Here is a 14,883-nt window from a genome sequence, read left to right on the forward strand (position 1 = left end):
TTAACACCTACACCTATGTATCTAAAAGTCAACTTAAGAAATACAATATTACTTCAATCGACACCTCCAATATGTCCTTCCTCAAACCCCAAAGGTAACTACCAACAGGAATTCAGTGCTTATCACTCTCATAAAGTGTTTAAATATAAACACTTTGGTACTTTTACTATATATACCTATAAACAAAATATAGCACTTTCTGCAAGTTTTAACACTTTAAACAAAAGATATCATATCACCATTCATATTTGCTGAAACTTTTTTCGTTCATTTTATTCTTAAAATTTATCCATGTTGACACATGCAGCTTAACCTTATTCATGTTAACCATCAGAGAAGAGGATGGATGGAGTACTAGAAATGTGTTATGCAACATAACTACAGTTCATACTGCTGTATGATATGAAGGAAAGGTGTTGAGAGTAGATCCTTAGAGTTCTTATCACAAGGAGAAATTTTTTTCTTTTCATGGTATGTATATGAGAAGATAGATGTTAGGTGAACTTATTGTGATAATTATTTCACAATATATGGAAACCAAATCATCATGCTGTACACCTTAAACTTATACAATAATGTATGTCAATTATTTCTCAAAACTGAAAAAATAAAATTTTTAATTAAAAACAACATTTTGTGTTTACCTATGATGCAAACATTTCACAATTGGCAGCTTGTCTTTTGACTTATGCAAGGTGTATTTCATGTTGAGAAGTTCTCGATTTTATAGTAGTTAGACTTACTACTCTTCTTGTGTTTTTGTTTAGCCTTCTCGATCCCAGGCGTAAAAATGTTCTCAGTGTTTGATTTTATTGTTTGTTTAGCCTTCTCGATCCCAGGCGTAAAAATGTTCTCGGTGTTTGATTTTTCTAGTTTTAAAGTTTTACTTTTCACACTTAAGTATTTGTTCCTCTGGAAATTCATTTTTGTGTGTAGGATGAGGTAGGTATCAAATTTTATTATTCTCAAAACACATAAAAAAAAATAATGGTCCTATCATGATTATTGGATCATTTCCCCACTACCTCATTATAATACCTCTGTCATGTCAAATTTCTATCACTCTATTCTTTCATCTATTTGTCTATCTTTGCTTTGCATCTATTTGTTTATATTTTTACAATTTTATAGTAAGTTTTAACACTTGAGGATTAAAGTTTCCCTTATCCTGTTCTTCAAAATTCTCTTTACTCTGTATGTCCTTTTTCTCTTCCAAGTAAATCTGAAAACCAGTTTCTCAATTTAATAAAATACTGTTGTGATTTTGTTTGGATTAGAATAACATTGAATTTATAAATTATTTGGGGAGAAATTGATATATCTTTTTCTCATCTTGATATTCCCTGTTAATGAATATTATAATTTTTAAATTTACTTAGGCCTTCTTTAATATCAAACAATAAAATTTTATAATTTTCTATGTGAAGATATTGTGCATCTTTTTTTGATTTATTCCTAAGTACATTACATTTTTGTGCTTGCAAATGGTAACATTTTTTAAATTACAGTTCCTAAATGGTATATGAGATTTGCTTCAAAATAATCCAGGTTTGACTTAAGAACCATGTTAATGTTTTATGTATTTAAAAATAACATTAAATCAACTAGCATGCAGGGGGAGAGAAAGCCAAATTAAATACTAACAGGAAAAAAAATAAAACAAACTATATTTCAAATGAATAATAAAAATACACTGAATTGGAAAAACAAAGAACTAATATTTACAAGAAATACTTTGATTGTCTATATGTTTTAATTTGAAAGACAAAAAGAACCACAAGTAAATACTGAACTCCAACTAATAGATTTGATTTTTAGTATAGTGGTGTGGGTATAGGAATTTTAAAAATATGAAACACATGCAGACAGAAATCATTTATAATAAAACAAGAATCTATGAGTCTATTCTTATAGTAAATTTTTAAAAAGATGAAAATTTCAATCTGTAAATGTAGATGGAATGATGGAGTTAAAAATTTGCAACAATCATAGTAATAACTGATTTTAAAAAGAATCATTAATCATTATAAAATTAGTAGGTAAAAGTTTGATGAGAACAGGACATTTATATAATCTCAAAATATCCTCACAAATTACTTATTGTTAAGGAAAAAAAATTACCCTTACAATGGAGAAGCTTGGCGGACTCTACTTTAATCAAGCATTCAAACATACCATCAACAATAACGGTGTAAACTGACATCTGTGCCTACTGATATGATGCACTAAGGGATACAATCACTTCTGTGGCATATCTGCCAAAATTCATAACCTGGTTTTGATCATGAGAATAGATTATACAATCCAAACTGGGAGACATTTTACAAAATACCTGGCCAAAACTCTTCAAAAATATCAGAATCATAAAAGATTTTAAAAGGTTAAGAAACTATTATAGATTAAATAAGGGAAATGACAACTAAATCGAAGCCTGATCCTGTTAAAATGGAATGAATAATGTTATGATCTATTTAATTATCTAGAAAATATTGATAGTGAGACATCTGAGAGAAAAACTAAAAAAAAATTAAAGCAAATAAAAAACTTTGCAAGTAAAAAAGCAAGGCAGTAATTAACTCCAAGGGAAAACATTGGTAATAAAACAAAAAAACATTCGACTAAACAGTATAATAATATTCATACTTAATAATGCAAACTCTATTAATTTAACTGAAAATGTGATAAAAAAATATTAGAATTATAGGAATACAGGAAATGGTCAGGAAAGTGGTATAAAAAGCTAAATTCTCATTTGCCCTAACAGGAAGTCAATCAAGAAATAACAGTATATTATTTAGAAATACAGAGGTAAATACCAGAAGAAATAGCTAAAAGTTAAAATCATTTGCCTCTGAGGAGCAGCAATGAAAGGTGGGGAACTGTTTTACACTTTTAAGCTTTTGAGTGTTAACTGAATTTTTAACTATATATGTATATTATTTTGATTTAAAAAATTAAAATCATTTCTTTTTAAGGAAGAAGTATATTCAAAAATAGCTGGCAAACAGGGATGAGAAAGCAAGATGAAATATTTATCAAAAGACCAATTTAAGTAAGGATAGATAAACACACCCACATATTTCTCAGTAGTTCCTGAGTAATAGGTTATCACAGCACAGAACCACTATCCACTTACATAAAGAACATCAAAACAAGTTAAATTGTTTTCAGCCTATCTGTTTAATAGAGCAAGGAAGAATGATGCATTTGGGAAACAGTCTCATCAAAAAATGGTTAAAATGCCTACGGCTATGCCACCCTGAACAAGCCCAATCTCATCTGATCTCAGAAGCTAAGCAGGGTCAGGCCTGGTTAGTACTTGGATGGGACACCACCTAGGAATACTAGGTGCTGTAGGTGTAAAAAATAAAAAAATAAGGAATTGTAAGCTGACAAAGCCCTTGCAATCTGTGAGGTCAACCAAGGGTTGCCTCACCTAAAAAAAAAAAAAATAGTTAAAATAATAAAGATTCATCGCCTAAAGGAGTAAGTTTTGGTTAACTGACATATAAACTGGTTAGTTCTAAGATGACACCAGATAAATTAATTTAGGCATTAAAGCTTACTGTTATAGAAAGTCTAGTTCTAAATAAGGATTACTGAAACACTAACAATCAATTTCAGACTTCCATCTTCTTCACTTCAAGAGCCGCCAAACTAGTTTTCTTTAGACTGCCTGGGCTGATTTGGGCCAAGAGCTGGTCAATATATAGTCTGCCAGTGACGTAGGTAAATAAGAGAGTGGGATGAAATAAAATTGAGCATGGCCTCCAGCTAAATATCGAGTGCAGGGATACACAGATGTCAGAGCATGTTCCATGCAGGCAGTGACCAGGTTCAGGTTTGTGTTACCAGTCGATAGCAGTGTTTGGATATTATTGCAATCTGTATACAAAAAAAGAAACGGTGGTCAGCAATCTTACTCCTTGTATTTTTCTTTTCAGATTATCTTGCATGCAATCACATAAATCTAAATACATCTAATTTCTACAAGGGTTAAGCCAATCAGATCTGTGCTTCCCAGTATGGTAGCCACTTCCCAAATGTAGCTATTGAGCACTTAAATATATGGCTAGTGTGACTGAAAGTGAATTTTAAAATCTTAATTAATTTAAAATTTAAAACTCAATATTGTTATTGGAAAACTTTTAAGTATCTTTGGAGCAACATAGGTATGTGAATCTACTTTATTCAGTTGGAATTTTTTTAACATCTTTATTGAGATATAATTCATGTACCATATAATTCAGCTACTTAAAGTGCAAAAATCAATGATCTTTAGTATATTCAGAGTTGTGCAACCATCACCACAAACTAAGTTTAGTAAAGTTTTACCATCCCCCAAAAAAAACCCATACCCGTTAGCAGTCACTTCCCTTTCTTGTCAACCAACCTAGCCCTAGGCAAACACTAATCTACTTTCTGTTTCTATAGATTGCCTTTTCTGGACATTTCATATAAATAGAATCATACATTGTGGTCTTTTGTGACTGGTTTCTTTTACCAAGCAAAATGTTTTGAAGGTTTATTCATATGTAGCATGTACCAGTACTCCATTCCTTTTTATTGCCAGATAATGTTCCATTGTATGGCTATACCATATTTTGTTTATCTATTCATCAGTTGATAGACATTTGAGTTGTTTCCACTTTGGGGCTATTATGAAAAATGCTGTTGGTAAATTAATAAATTTATTAATTTAAAGTATTTCCTATGAAAACATAAGGTCCAAGTTGAGACGTGCTGTAAGTATAAAATACACACCAATTTTCAAAGAATAGAAAATATCTTATTAATAACTTTTACATTGATAATAAATGTTGAAAGGATAGTATTTTGAATACATTGTCTTAAATAAAATATTTTCTTAAAATTCATTTCACCTTCTTTTCCTTTTTTACAAGTGGCTGCTAAAATATTTAAGATTACATATGCAGCTCTCATTACATTTCTGTTGGATAGCACTGATCTAGATCATTCTAATCCATAGACAAATATGGACAATTTCAACTACTTTTATACCATGAAATACATATTTCCCTCCTTTTACATATAGTCACTTAGTAAATTCTATTTTCCTATTGATTTCTATTATCAAACTACATATACCCATGAAGGGTAAAAAATTCCTTAATATACAGTTTAAAACTTTAGGTGGGGAAGAACTTAGGACAATGGCTGGCCCCTGGCATACTGGGAACTGTAGTTCCTTAGCTAGCCATCAACAAGCCATCCATGAAGGCACTGGAATCTTCCCAAACCACACCTGCACTGAGAAAGCTTTGCTTAAGAAACTTTGTTCTCAAAGGATCTGCCAATCATTTTCCATCAACCCTCTTTTCCCCTTCTCAAGCAAGGTTGTCCATCATCCTATCAAAAGAAAAGCTTACACTCATCAAAAAGCTTCTGTCTATAGGTCTCCTTAATATGCATAGGGTCTTCATTGCAGATTTGCCTTGCTATTTTTAAGAACGCCTGGGTGTCTGCCATTCAAGTTCTGAAGAAGCTGGCTTCAATTATGCTGATCTTCACTCCAAAATGTTGAAGTTCACGCCTGAAAAAAAAACACCTCAAGTTAACTCCTTTGATTGAAGAACACCACAATTTCAATGCTCTCAGTGAAGAACAAACAAAACAAAACAAAACAGTTTACAAAAACATCTTTACCGAATATTTTCAAGGATAATAAAATAGAGAGGAAAAAATTATAATTTTAAACATCCCTAGGTCCAACATTGGGACATGATTATACAAACTACCATAACCATTCAAGTCTACATCTACTCTTTTGATAGAGTTATTAAGTACCTACCATGTACTAGACACTAGAGGCATGAAAAATACAAAGAATAATAAAGAAAATTAGCATTTTTATGGCAGCTCCTATGCTAAGTGTTTTACATGGGCAATATCAGAAAATTAAGACTCAGTTCCTCGCCTCAGAAAGCTCACAATTGGTGAGTTCAACAAATAAGTAAATAATTGCAGTACGATTCAAAAGAATTATAAAGGAGAGGTATTCAAAGGGCTACATAAGTAGAAAGGAGGATGCAGATAAATTTTCTGAGAGAGTCAGGAAACACTTCAATGAGGAGAAAATATTTCAGTTGAGACTATACGGTTAAGGAGGAAATTTCCAAGTGAAAAAATGGAAAGAGAAGAATATCAAACAGTGGGAATTACACACACAAAAGCATGGACCTGTGAAAAATTATAGTGTGTTCTAAGACTATAAGAGACTATTAATAGAATAGGATGTGGGCATTAAAATTACAAGTTATTGGTCATTCCAAAATATTCAAATTAGTCCAACAAATAGTTCCAGAAATACTTATCAGGGGCTGAGTATGTACCAGGCACTGGGCTAAGTGCTGCCTTCACCAAGTGAAGTAAGGTGATATTGTGCACCATGGTAGAGATATATCTAGGTAGTCTGGGGACGGTGATGACGGGTGCTCTCTAACCTATAGGTTTAAGCAGTCTTGCTGGAGAAGATGAAACCCAAGCTAATGCCAAGGAGAAATGTTTGAAACGATGGTCCATTATAAGGTAAAACACAAAGCATCATGACCCTCTAAAGTAGTGAGCGATTTTCAAAGTGTGAACCCCAAATCAATAGCATCATCAGCATCTGGAAACTTGTTAGAAGGGCAAATTATTGGGCCCTAGTCCATCCAGGCTTATTAAATCAGCAACTCTGGGGGTGAGTCCCAACAATCTGTTTGAACAAACCCTCCAGGTGGCTCTGAGACATGCTAAAGGTTAAGAACCACTGTTCTAAAGGAAAACCCTCCTTTATCAAACCCAAACCTAAAACCTTCCAAGTTAGAGCTTCAGAAAAAGATTCTCCAAGTGCTTGTATATGCTCTGGAAGAGGGGCTATGCAAGCCAGGGGTGCCTCTGCCCTCTAAATTTCACTTCCCTTTGCAGCTTTCTCACTCTGATTCCCATCACACAATATCTCCATTCCCCTTTAAAATTCCAACTCAAATGTGGGACAACACTTCCTTTTCCTGTTTCTCATTAGCAAAATTAAGGCAAACAGAAATTTTCTAAAGACATTAAGTAGTGATTTGAATGTGAAAAGGACATAAATTTGCTCTTGGTCTGGGAATGACTCAAGGAGTCTAAGATACCAGTTGTGAGTGGTGGTAGATCAGCAGGCAGCAGCCCCATGCGGGGAGACAGGACACTAGGTAGGCAAGAAGACAGGAGAGGTAACTGTTCATGGTTAAAACTCTTGTCCTCAGTTGTTTCTTTAGTCTCTTCCTAGGCAGGTAATAAAATATGCACACTATAATAATATATACCAGTCATGGAGTGTGGTAGGTTAAATAATGGCCTCCAAAGATATCAGGTCGTAATCCCTGCAATCTGTAAATGTTACCTTGTATGGCAAAGACTTTGCAGGTATGACTGAGGTAAGGTCTTGAGATAGAGAGACTGTGCTAGATTATCTGGGTGCGCCCTAACTGTAATCACAACTATCCTTATAAGAGAGGCAGAAGCAGATTGAAGACCAACAGAAGAAGAGAAGGCAATGTTACCATGGAGGTAGAGATTGGAGCAATGTGGCCAAAAGCAAAGAAATGCTGTCAGCCACCAGAAGCTAGAAGAGGCAAGTAATAGACTCTCTCCTAAAGCCTTCAGAAGAAACATGGCCCTTTCAACAACTTGATTTTGGCCCAGCGATATTGATTTCAGACTTCTGGCCTCTAGAACTGTGAGAGAATAAATATTTGTTATTTTAAGTCATCATAAACCATAAATTACGTGTGGTAATTTATTACAGCAGCCATAGGAAATTAATACATGGTGCCTACAATATTCACAGCTCATTTTCAAATGAATCTGCCCTAAGGTCAGCCTCTGCTAGTTTCTGTAGCAATATTTTATACCATTATAATTAGAAATATACTAAGAAAGAAAGAGTCACCATGGAGAGATAAGGATAGGTTCACTTTAAGGAGAAAAGAAAGTCACCCTCTCTTCAGAAATGAAATTTTATCAAGAATAAATCTTGAAAAGTGTGATGTGGTGGCAGGAGACAAAGACCTGGGGTCAAAACACAGATCTGCCAAATCCTGGTTGTGGCAGATGAACTTTGAGAAAGATACTGAAGTCTGAGCCTTGGTTCCCTAAATAAAACAGACTAGTAATAATATCTACATATCAAGATTTAGGGAGTGATAAAATAAGATAACATAGGTAAAAACAATTAGCACAACATCTAAGACATATTTAAGTGCTCAATAGTTGTTTTTATTTTAACTTAAGAGCATTACCTCAGAACATCGGAAAAAGCTTCTACTCCATACTTGGAGATACAGTAGGCTGCTCCATAGAAAGCAATTCTTCCCTGAACGCTGGAGAAATTGACAATCCTCCCCTGTGCTCTCCTCACCAAGGGAGAGGTGGCTTTGAGCAAGGGAAGCATGCTCAAAGTCACCTCCATCAAACCAATGAGGTTCACTTTAAGGACGTTCACAGAGGTCTCCATCTTCACCCACTCACTATAGCCAAATGAGGTAAAAATGCCTGCGTTGTTGACCAAGCCCCAGAGTCCTAAAACAAAAATCAAAGCAGGAGTTCAATTTCAGACAAAAATGACAGACTGTTTAGCTTGATCAATTTTCCCACTAAAAACAACTAAAAATACTACACAAAATATATTTTTTAATCTTACAAAATATATCTATTGGTTAATAAGGAAGTTCAGGACAAAAAAGTAAGACAGGAATCCAGAGAGAATAAACAGAACACTGATGCTGGCTTTTGATTTGAGGAAATTTGCCAACCAGTGTGCACCTGAACTTCAGTATTTACAGCCTCAAAAAACATAAGTCCAGTATCTATCTCAGGAAGGGAGTCCAATAAAAAACACTTTCTTCATTAAACAGGGATCCTAAATGGCTACACTACAAGTTTAAGGGTGAGACAGAAAGTCTTTCCAAAGGACTTAAAGTAAAACTGTCTGTCTTGAACTGTGGTGTTGGAGAGAGGGGGAATTAATCACCACAAAATACAGCTCATGAGAGTTTATAGCCAAATTCACACTATCTTGGTGGTCCAAAAAATCTCAAGCCAAGAATTAGGTTTAAGGTGGCCATGGCTTCCGAGTTCCCCCTGGCACCTGCCAGAAGCAAACATACATCTTCTCTGGAGAAATCTTTATGTCAGGCCTCAAGGAATCACCAGAGGGTTACTAAGAAAAACAGCAGTTCATTGTCACAAATCACTACATATACAAGGAAACAAAGTATCATTTTCAAGAACCAGCAAAACAAGACAGCAGAAAACGACCCACAAAGACTTTAGATACCAGAATTGACACATAATATAAAATATGCATGCTAAATATAACTTTAAAATAAAGGAAGGGATTGAAAACATTAATAAAGAACATGTCTATTCAACCTTTGGTCCATTTTGAATTGGTCTGTTTTTCTCACAATTAAGATATGTGTTCTTTGTATGTTCTGAATACAAGTCTTTTTTATTAGATAAAGGTTTTGCAAATATTAAAGAAGACAAAAATATTAATAAAAACAAAATATTATAAAATTGATCAAGTAGATTTAGAAAAGAACCTAACAAAACTTCTATAAATTAAAGGTTTAACAACTGAAATTACGTAGACAGATTTTATAGCAGATAGACATAGTGGAAAAGAGAAAGTAGTAAGCTGAAACATAGAAAAAGGAAAATATGCAGAATGCAGCACAATGAAAAAAAGAGACGAAAAATGTGAAAGAGATCCAATAATAAAGTAAAAACATCTAACGTGTATCTAATTAGATGCAGAAAGAAAGAAGAAGGGAAATGGAACAAAGGCAATATCTGAAGTAACAAGGGCCGAGAATTTTCCAGAATTCATAAAAGACGCTAGTCCATAGATTCAAGAAGCCAACTAAATTCCAAGCAATATAAAGAACTTCACATCTAGACACACTAAAATAAAGCTTTAGTAAAACCAAAGAAAGAGAACATCCTTAAATGAAAAAAAAAAGACATTATTTACACCAGGTAACACAATTAAACTGACAACTGGCTTATCAACAGTAACAAGAGCCACAAGAAAATGAAATATCTTCAATGTGCTGAGAGAAAATAATTATAAAGTTAGAAAGGCTTATCTAGCAAAAATATCTTTCAATAATGAGGGCAAAATAAAGACATTTTAAGAAATGTAAAAGAAAGAAAGAGAGAGAGAGGAAGAAGAAGAGAAGAGAAGAGAAAAGAAGAGAAAAGAAAAAAAAAGAGAGAGATTTTGCCCCAAACACCACTTCTAAATTCTAAGGAATATATTCAGTTAGAAGGAAAGCAATATTAGAAGGCAGATTCAAGAAGGAATGATGAACAAAGAAAATGGCAAATGGGGGATAAATCTAAACAAAGATTATATATTGTAGAGCCAAAAATTAGAACTAAAATAAATAAAAATAATGAGTAATAAAAAAATAGAATAGCAATGGCAAAACTGTTAGAGGGTTGATTGAAGTTCAAGTGTTCTGAGGGCTTTGGATTGATCAAGAGAAAGTAAAGTTATTAATTTTATACTTTGGTAGATTAAAACGTGCAGTAAAATTTCTAGAAGAACTACTAAAGAAATAGAAATAGAATATATAACTTTCAATCTAGTAATCAAAAGGTAGAATAAAAATTCAATCAATTTAAAAGAGAAAAGAAACAGGAAAAATAGGACAAATTAAAAGCACAAAATAAGATGGTAGGAATAATGAACGTATCAATAATTAAGTAAGTGTAAATGAATGAATTGTTCTAGCTATATGCTATTTATTTATTAGAGAGCCATATAAAAGATGATGATATGAAAAAATTGAAAGTATAAGGATGGAAAGTCTCTGACGTAACAAGTCTTTATAACCAAAGGATTAGAAATATACTACTCTGAGAGAAGGACCGAAAAGAAAAGCAGATTTGGTGAAGAGGAGCTAGCAAGATAAGATTCTTCCTTTAGATTTCATGAGTTTGAGGCACCAGCAGAATTTCCAGATGAGAAATCCAGCAAGTAGTTGGAAATTCAGGTATGAGGAACAAGAGATAATTTAGAAAGCAAGGGCATAAAGGTAATTGATAAAACTATAAGTAAACGGCATCCATTCAGCATTCGTTGAGCTCTTAACAAGTACCGGTCAATATGTCAGAAACTGGAAATACAATAATGAATAAGAGAGGCCCATGTCCTCAAGGAGCTCACACTCTAACAGATGGAAAAATAATAACATTAATAATAACAATAAAAATGCAATTTTAATAAACTGCTATACACAGGACAGAGGTTATAAATACCCAAAATTCCTGACTCTGCCTGAGGTATATCCTCAGATAGGAAGTAATATTTTAAAGTAAATTTTAAAATAAATTTCAAATTAAAAGTAAATTTTTAAAAAATTATACATTCTGCAACCTAAAGAAAACAATTGTATCACTAGTTTGCAACTCCCAGAGAGAAGAGATACTTAGGAAGTCTAATTAATAGGATCTATTGAATCATAACACAAGAAGAAGGGAGAAGAGGGGATCAAAGAGGACTTGGATAATATCCACAGAAAATGGAACTTACAGAAGAGGATTTATCTATAATTGTCAAAAATTGAAAACAACCAAGACATCTTTCAACAGGTGAATGGATAAAGATACATACAATGGAATGTTACATACAATGGAATATTATTCAGTGATAAAAAGAAATGAGCTATCAAGTCACAGAAAGACATAAGGTACTTTAAATGCATGTTGCTAAATTAAACAGGCCAACCTAAAAGGCTATATACAATATGGTTCCAACTATATGACATTTGGAAAAAGGCAAAACTGTAGAGACAATAAAAAAGATCACTAGTTGCCAGGGTTTGGGGTGCGGGAGGAGACGATAAATAGGTGGTGCACAGGATTTTTAGGGCAATGAAACTATCCATATTGTACTATGATGGTGGATACATGATATTTTACATTTGCAAAACCCATAGAACTATACAATACAAACTGGACCCTAATGTAATCTATGAACTTTAGTTAATAATAATGTATCAATATTAGTTCTTCAAATGTTATAAATGTATCACACATGTAATTAAATGCAAGATGTTAATTACAGGAAAAACTAAGTGAGGGTTGTATATGAGAACTCTGTATTTTCTGCTTAATTTTTCTGTAAACCTATAACTGCTCTAAGAAATACAATCTATTAATTAGAAAAAAATTTAAATGAAAAAGAAATTTTTATAAAGAAGAGGAACAAAGGCTGACTTCAAGGAATGCCTGTATTTTAAATGATAGCCAAGGGAAAAATAGTTGGTTTCTTAAGAATATCTTGAAAATTCTTCAAACATAAAGAAGTGTGGTTATAAACACTCCACTTGTAAGGTCAGATAATGGCCTCAAATCTATTTGGCTCATTTTTCAATGTAAATATTGTTAAGGAAATGAAACACTGCAAAAGATCATAACTGTCCTTCAAATGACAAAACCAGCTTTTTAAGCCCAGCTTGTGAGATTGATTGATTGATTTACAAGACTTTAATATCTTCATGCCTAAGTCATGAAAAAAGAAAAATAATTCTCCATACCTCTATCCCCAACATGCTCCTTCACCCACTGGGTGGCTGCAGTGATGCTCTCCGTCTTGGTGACATCCAGGATCACTGTCTCCAGCCTGTCTGACGTCAGGCCCCTCAGCTGTTCGGTCCCCTTCTCCGTCAGACACGCAGCCAGCACCCACAGGCCTCGCAGGTCTAGCTGCCTGGCCAGCAGGTTCCCAAAGCCCGAGTCACAGCCCGTGATGAAGACATACTTGTCTTGGAGGTGACTCACCATCTGCCTCTCCCTGTACCAATGCATAAGGTAGTACAGGCCTATGATAGTCACTAGGTACAGCCACATCGTGAGGGGAACTCCTTCCCCTTCAAAAGAAAGAAAAGAGCTTTCATTTTATTTCTTCTTTTTTTTTAGCCAGTATCTATTGAATATTTACAAGGTTCCAGGCATTACACTAGGTACTGAGAACGCCATATTAACTAAAATTTGGTCCTACCCTCAAGGAGCCACAGTCTAGAGAAGGGAGTCGGGGAGGTAACCAAACAAATGCAGTGCAGTGTAGTGGGTACCATTAACAGAAGTACATACACAGTCTAATGAGGCTGCAAAAAAAAAATAAATAAATAAAATAAAAGGATGACCTACTGCCTATAAAGACAGTAACAGCTTCCAGAGGCAGGGATTTTGCAACTACTTCCTGCAGGATCGGTAAGAGTTCAAAAAGTAGACAAGGATGAGAAGATATTCCAGACAGCAACTATGTGAATATGAGTGCAGTGGTGAGTAGCATTACACTCCTGAGACCTACAAGGAGTTTAGCATGGTGCAGTACAACAGCATACAGAGGAAGAAATGAGAGATGAGGGAGTGAAAGGCCAGACCATGAAGGGTCTTCTGGGCTGCACTTATCCTGTAGGCAACTAGTGTGCTGTTAGAAGGTAACAAAATAAAGAGTAAAATGGACAGATGTAGCTTTAGAAAGCTCTGTCTCACAGTGGAAGTGGAGGGTAGATTAAATGGGGGTGTGATGAAGGTAGAGATCAGTTATGAGACCCCAGTTTGGATGAGATATGGCAGCCAAAGCAGTTTATAAATGTAGATACCAATCAGATACATTGTTGAAATGAGTGTTTAGAGATGCCTACATTTCCATATGCAGTTCTGGAGAAAAAGCCCCCATTTTTGGTGTTGGCTGAACTAACATATGATTCAAAAAGACACAGGTAGAGATCAAAGATGGGTGTGGACCCACTATGACATCATAAAGCCTATACCACAAGGCCTGCATTAGCTTGGCATTAAAGCCTTCCCAGTTTCGTAAATTATATAAATGTCTAACCACTATACCGTACACCTGAACTAATATAGAATAATATTGAATGTCAACTCTAATTGAAAAATAAAATGTTTTAAAAAGTAAAAATTTTTAAATTTTAAAGAGCCTCCCCAGTGCTCTGGGCTTTGACCTCCTCCTTAGCCTTCTCTTTTACACACCTCCCTTGTGCCTTACTCTTCAGCCATAACAAGCAACTTTCAGTACCCCAAAGAATACAGGCTTTTCATGTCTCAATACACAATTCTCTCTACAATTCCTTCTTTCCCAGCCCTCACCCATTTGGCAGATAACACGCATCTGTTAAGACTCTGCTGAATCATCATTTTCATTCAACGACCATCAATTCACCATCTGAGATACAATGTTAGACATTGATGCTTAACAGTGAAAAAAACAAGATTCCATTGTTCATTGAATTCACAGTCTAAGTATGAAGACTGACAAGAAAACAATGCAACATAATAGAAGTACAGGCAAGATGCTTTTGGAGCACTCAGGAGAGGCTTCTAAGCCAGTCTAGGGAGATCTGAGATGTTTCCTGGAGAGAGTAAAATATAAGTTGAGACCTAAAGAATAATAATATAATAATAATAGCAGCTAAACTCACATAGCACTTGCTGTATATCAGGCCCTGTTTTAAACATTTCACATATATTAACTTATTGAACTCTCACAATAACCCTATAAAGCAGGTCTTGTCTTATCCTTGTGTGCTGGTTCAGATGCCAAGACAGAATTAGACATGCAAGAGACTCACGGGGGGAAACACCTGTAAAATAAAAAAGAGAGTGCAGGAGTAGGTGGTAATGCAGGTGTGACACCTCAGAAAGGAGAGAGAGAAAAGGAAGGAAGATTTGAGAGGAAGATCCTTAAACCTCAATTCAGCCCTAAGAAAATCTCAGCCTGGATGATGTGGAGTCCAGGAGCAAAGATTGCCCAGTAGAGTCCTACATTGGTAGAACTGGTTGAAACTTTCAGTCTCACCC

The 14,883-nt window shown here is 34.4% G+C and overlaps 1 protein-coding gene and 1 pseudogene across 1 annotated transcript; one reads left to right on the plus strand and one right to left on the minus strand.

The window, feature by feature from the left end:
• The first annotated feature begins 3,241 nt into the window (after positions 1-3,241).
• On the plus strand, positions 3,242-3,360 carry LOC111729724 (annotated as a pseudogene).
• A 274-nt stretch (positions 3,361-3,634) lies between these two features.
• LOC105302561 (17-beta-hydroxysteroid dehydrogenase type 6) lies at positions 3,635-12,906 on the minus strand. The gene is given in 4 exon segments (XM_011375637.2): positions 3,635-3,885; positions 5,391-5,554; positions 8,286-8,565; positions 12,594-12,906. Coding segments are annotated over 4 exon segments (975 nt in total). The 3' UTR covers positions 3,635-3,667.
• Positions 12,907-14,883: the final 1,977 nt, after the last annotated feature.

Source organism: Pteropus vampyrus, unplaced genomic scaffold (genome assembly GCF_000151845.1).
Source record: "Pteropus vampyrus isolate Shadow unplaced genomic scaffold, Pvam_2.0 Scaffold276, whole genome shotgun sequence".
Classification (NCBI taxonomy): Eukaryota; Metazoa; Chordata; class Mammalia; order Chiroptera; family Pteropodidae; genus Pteropus; species Pteropus vampyrus.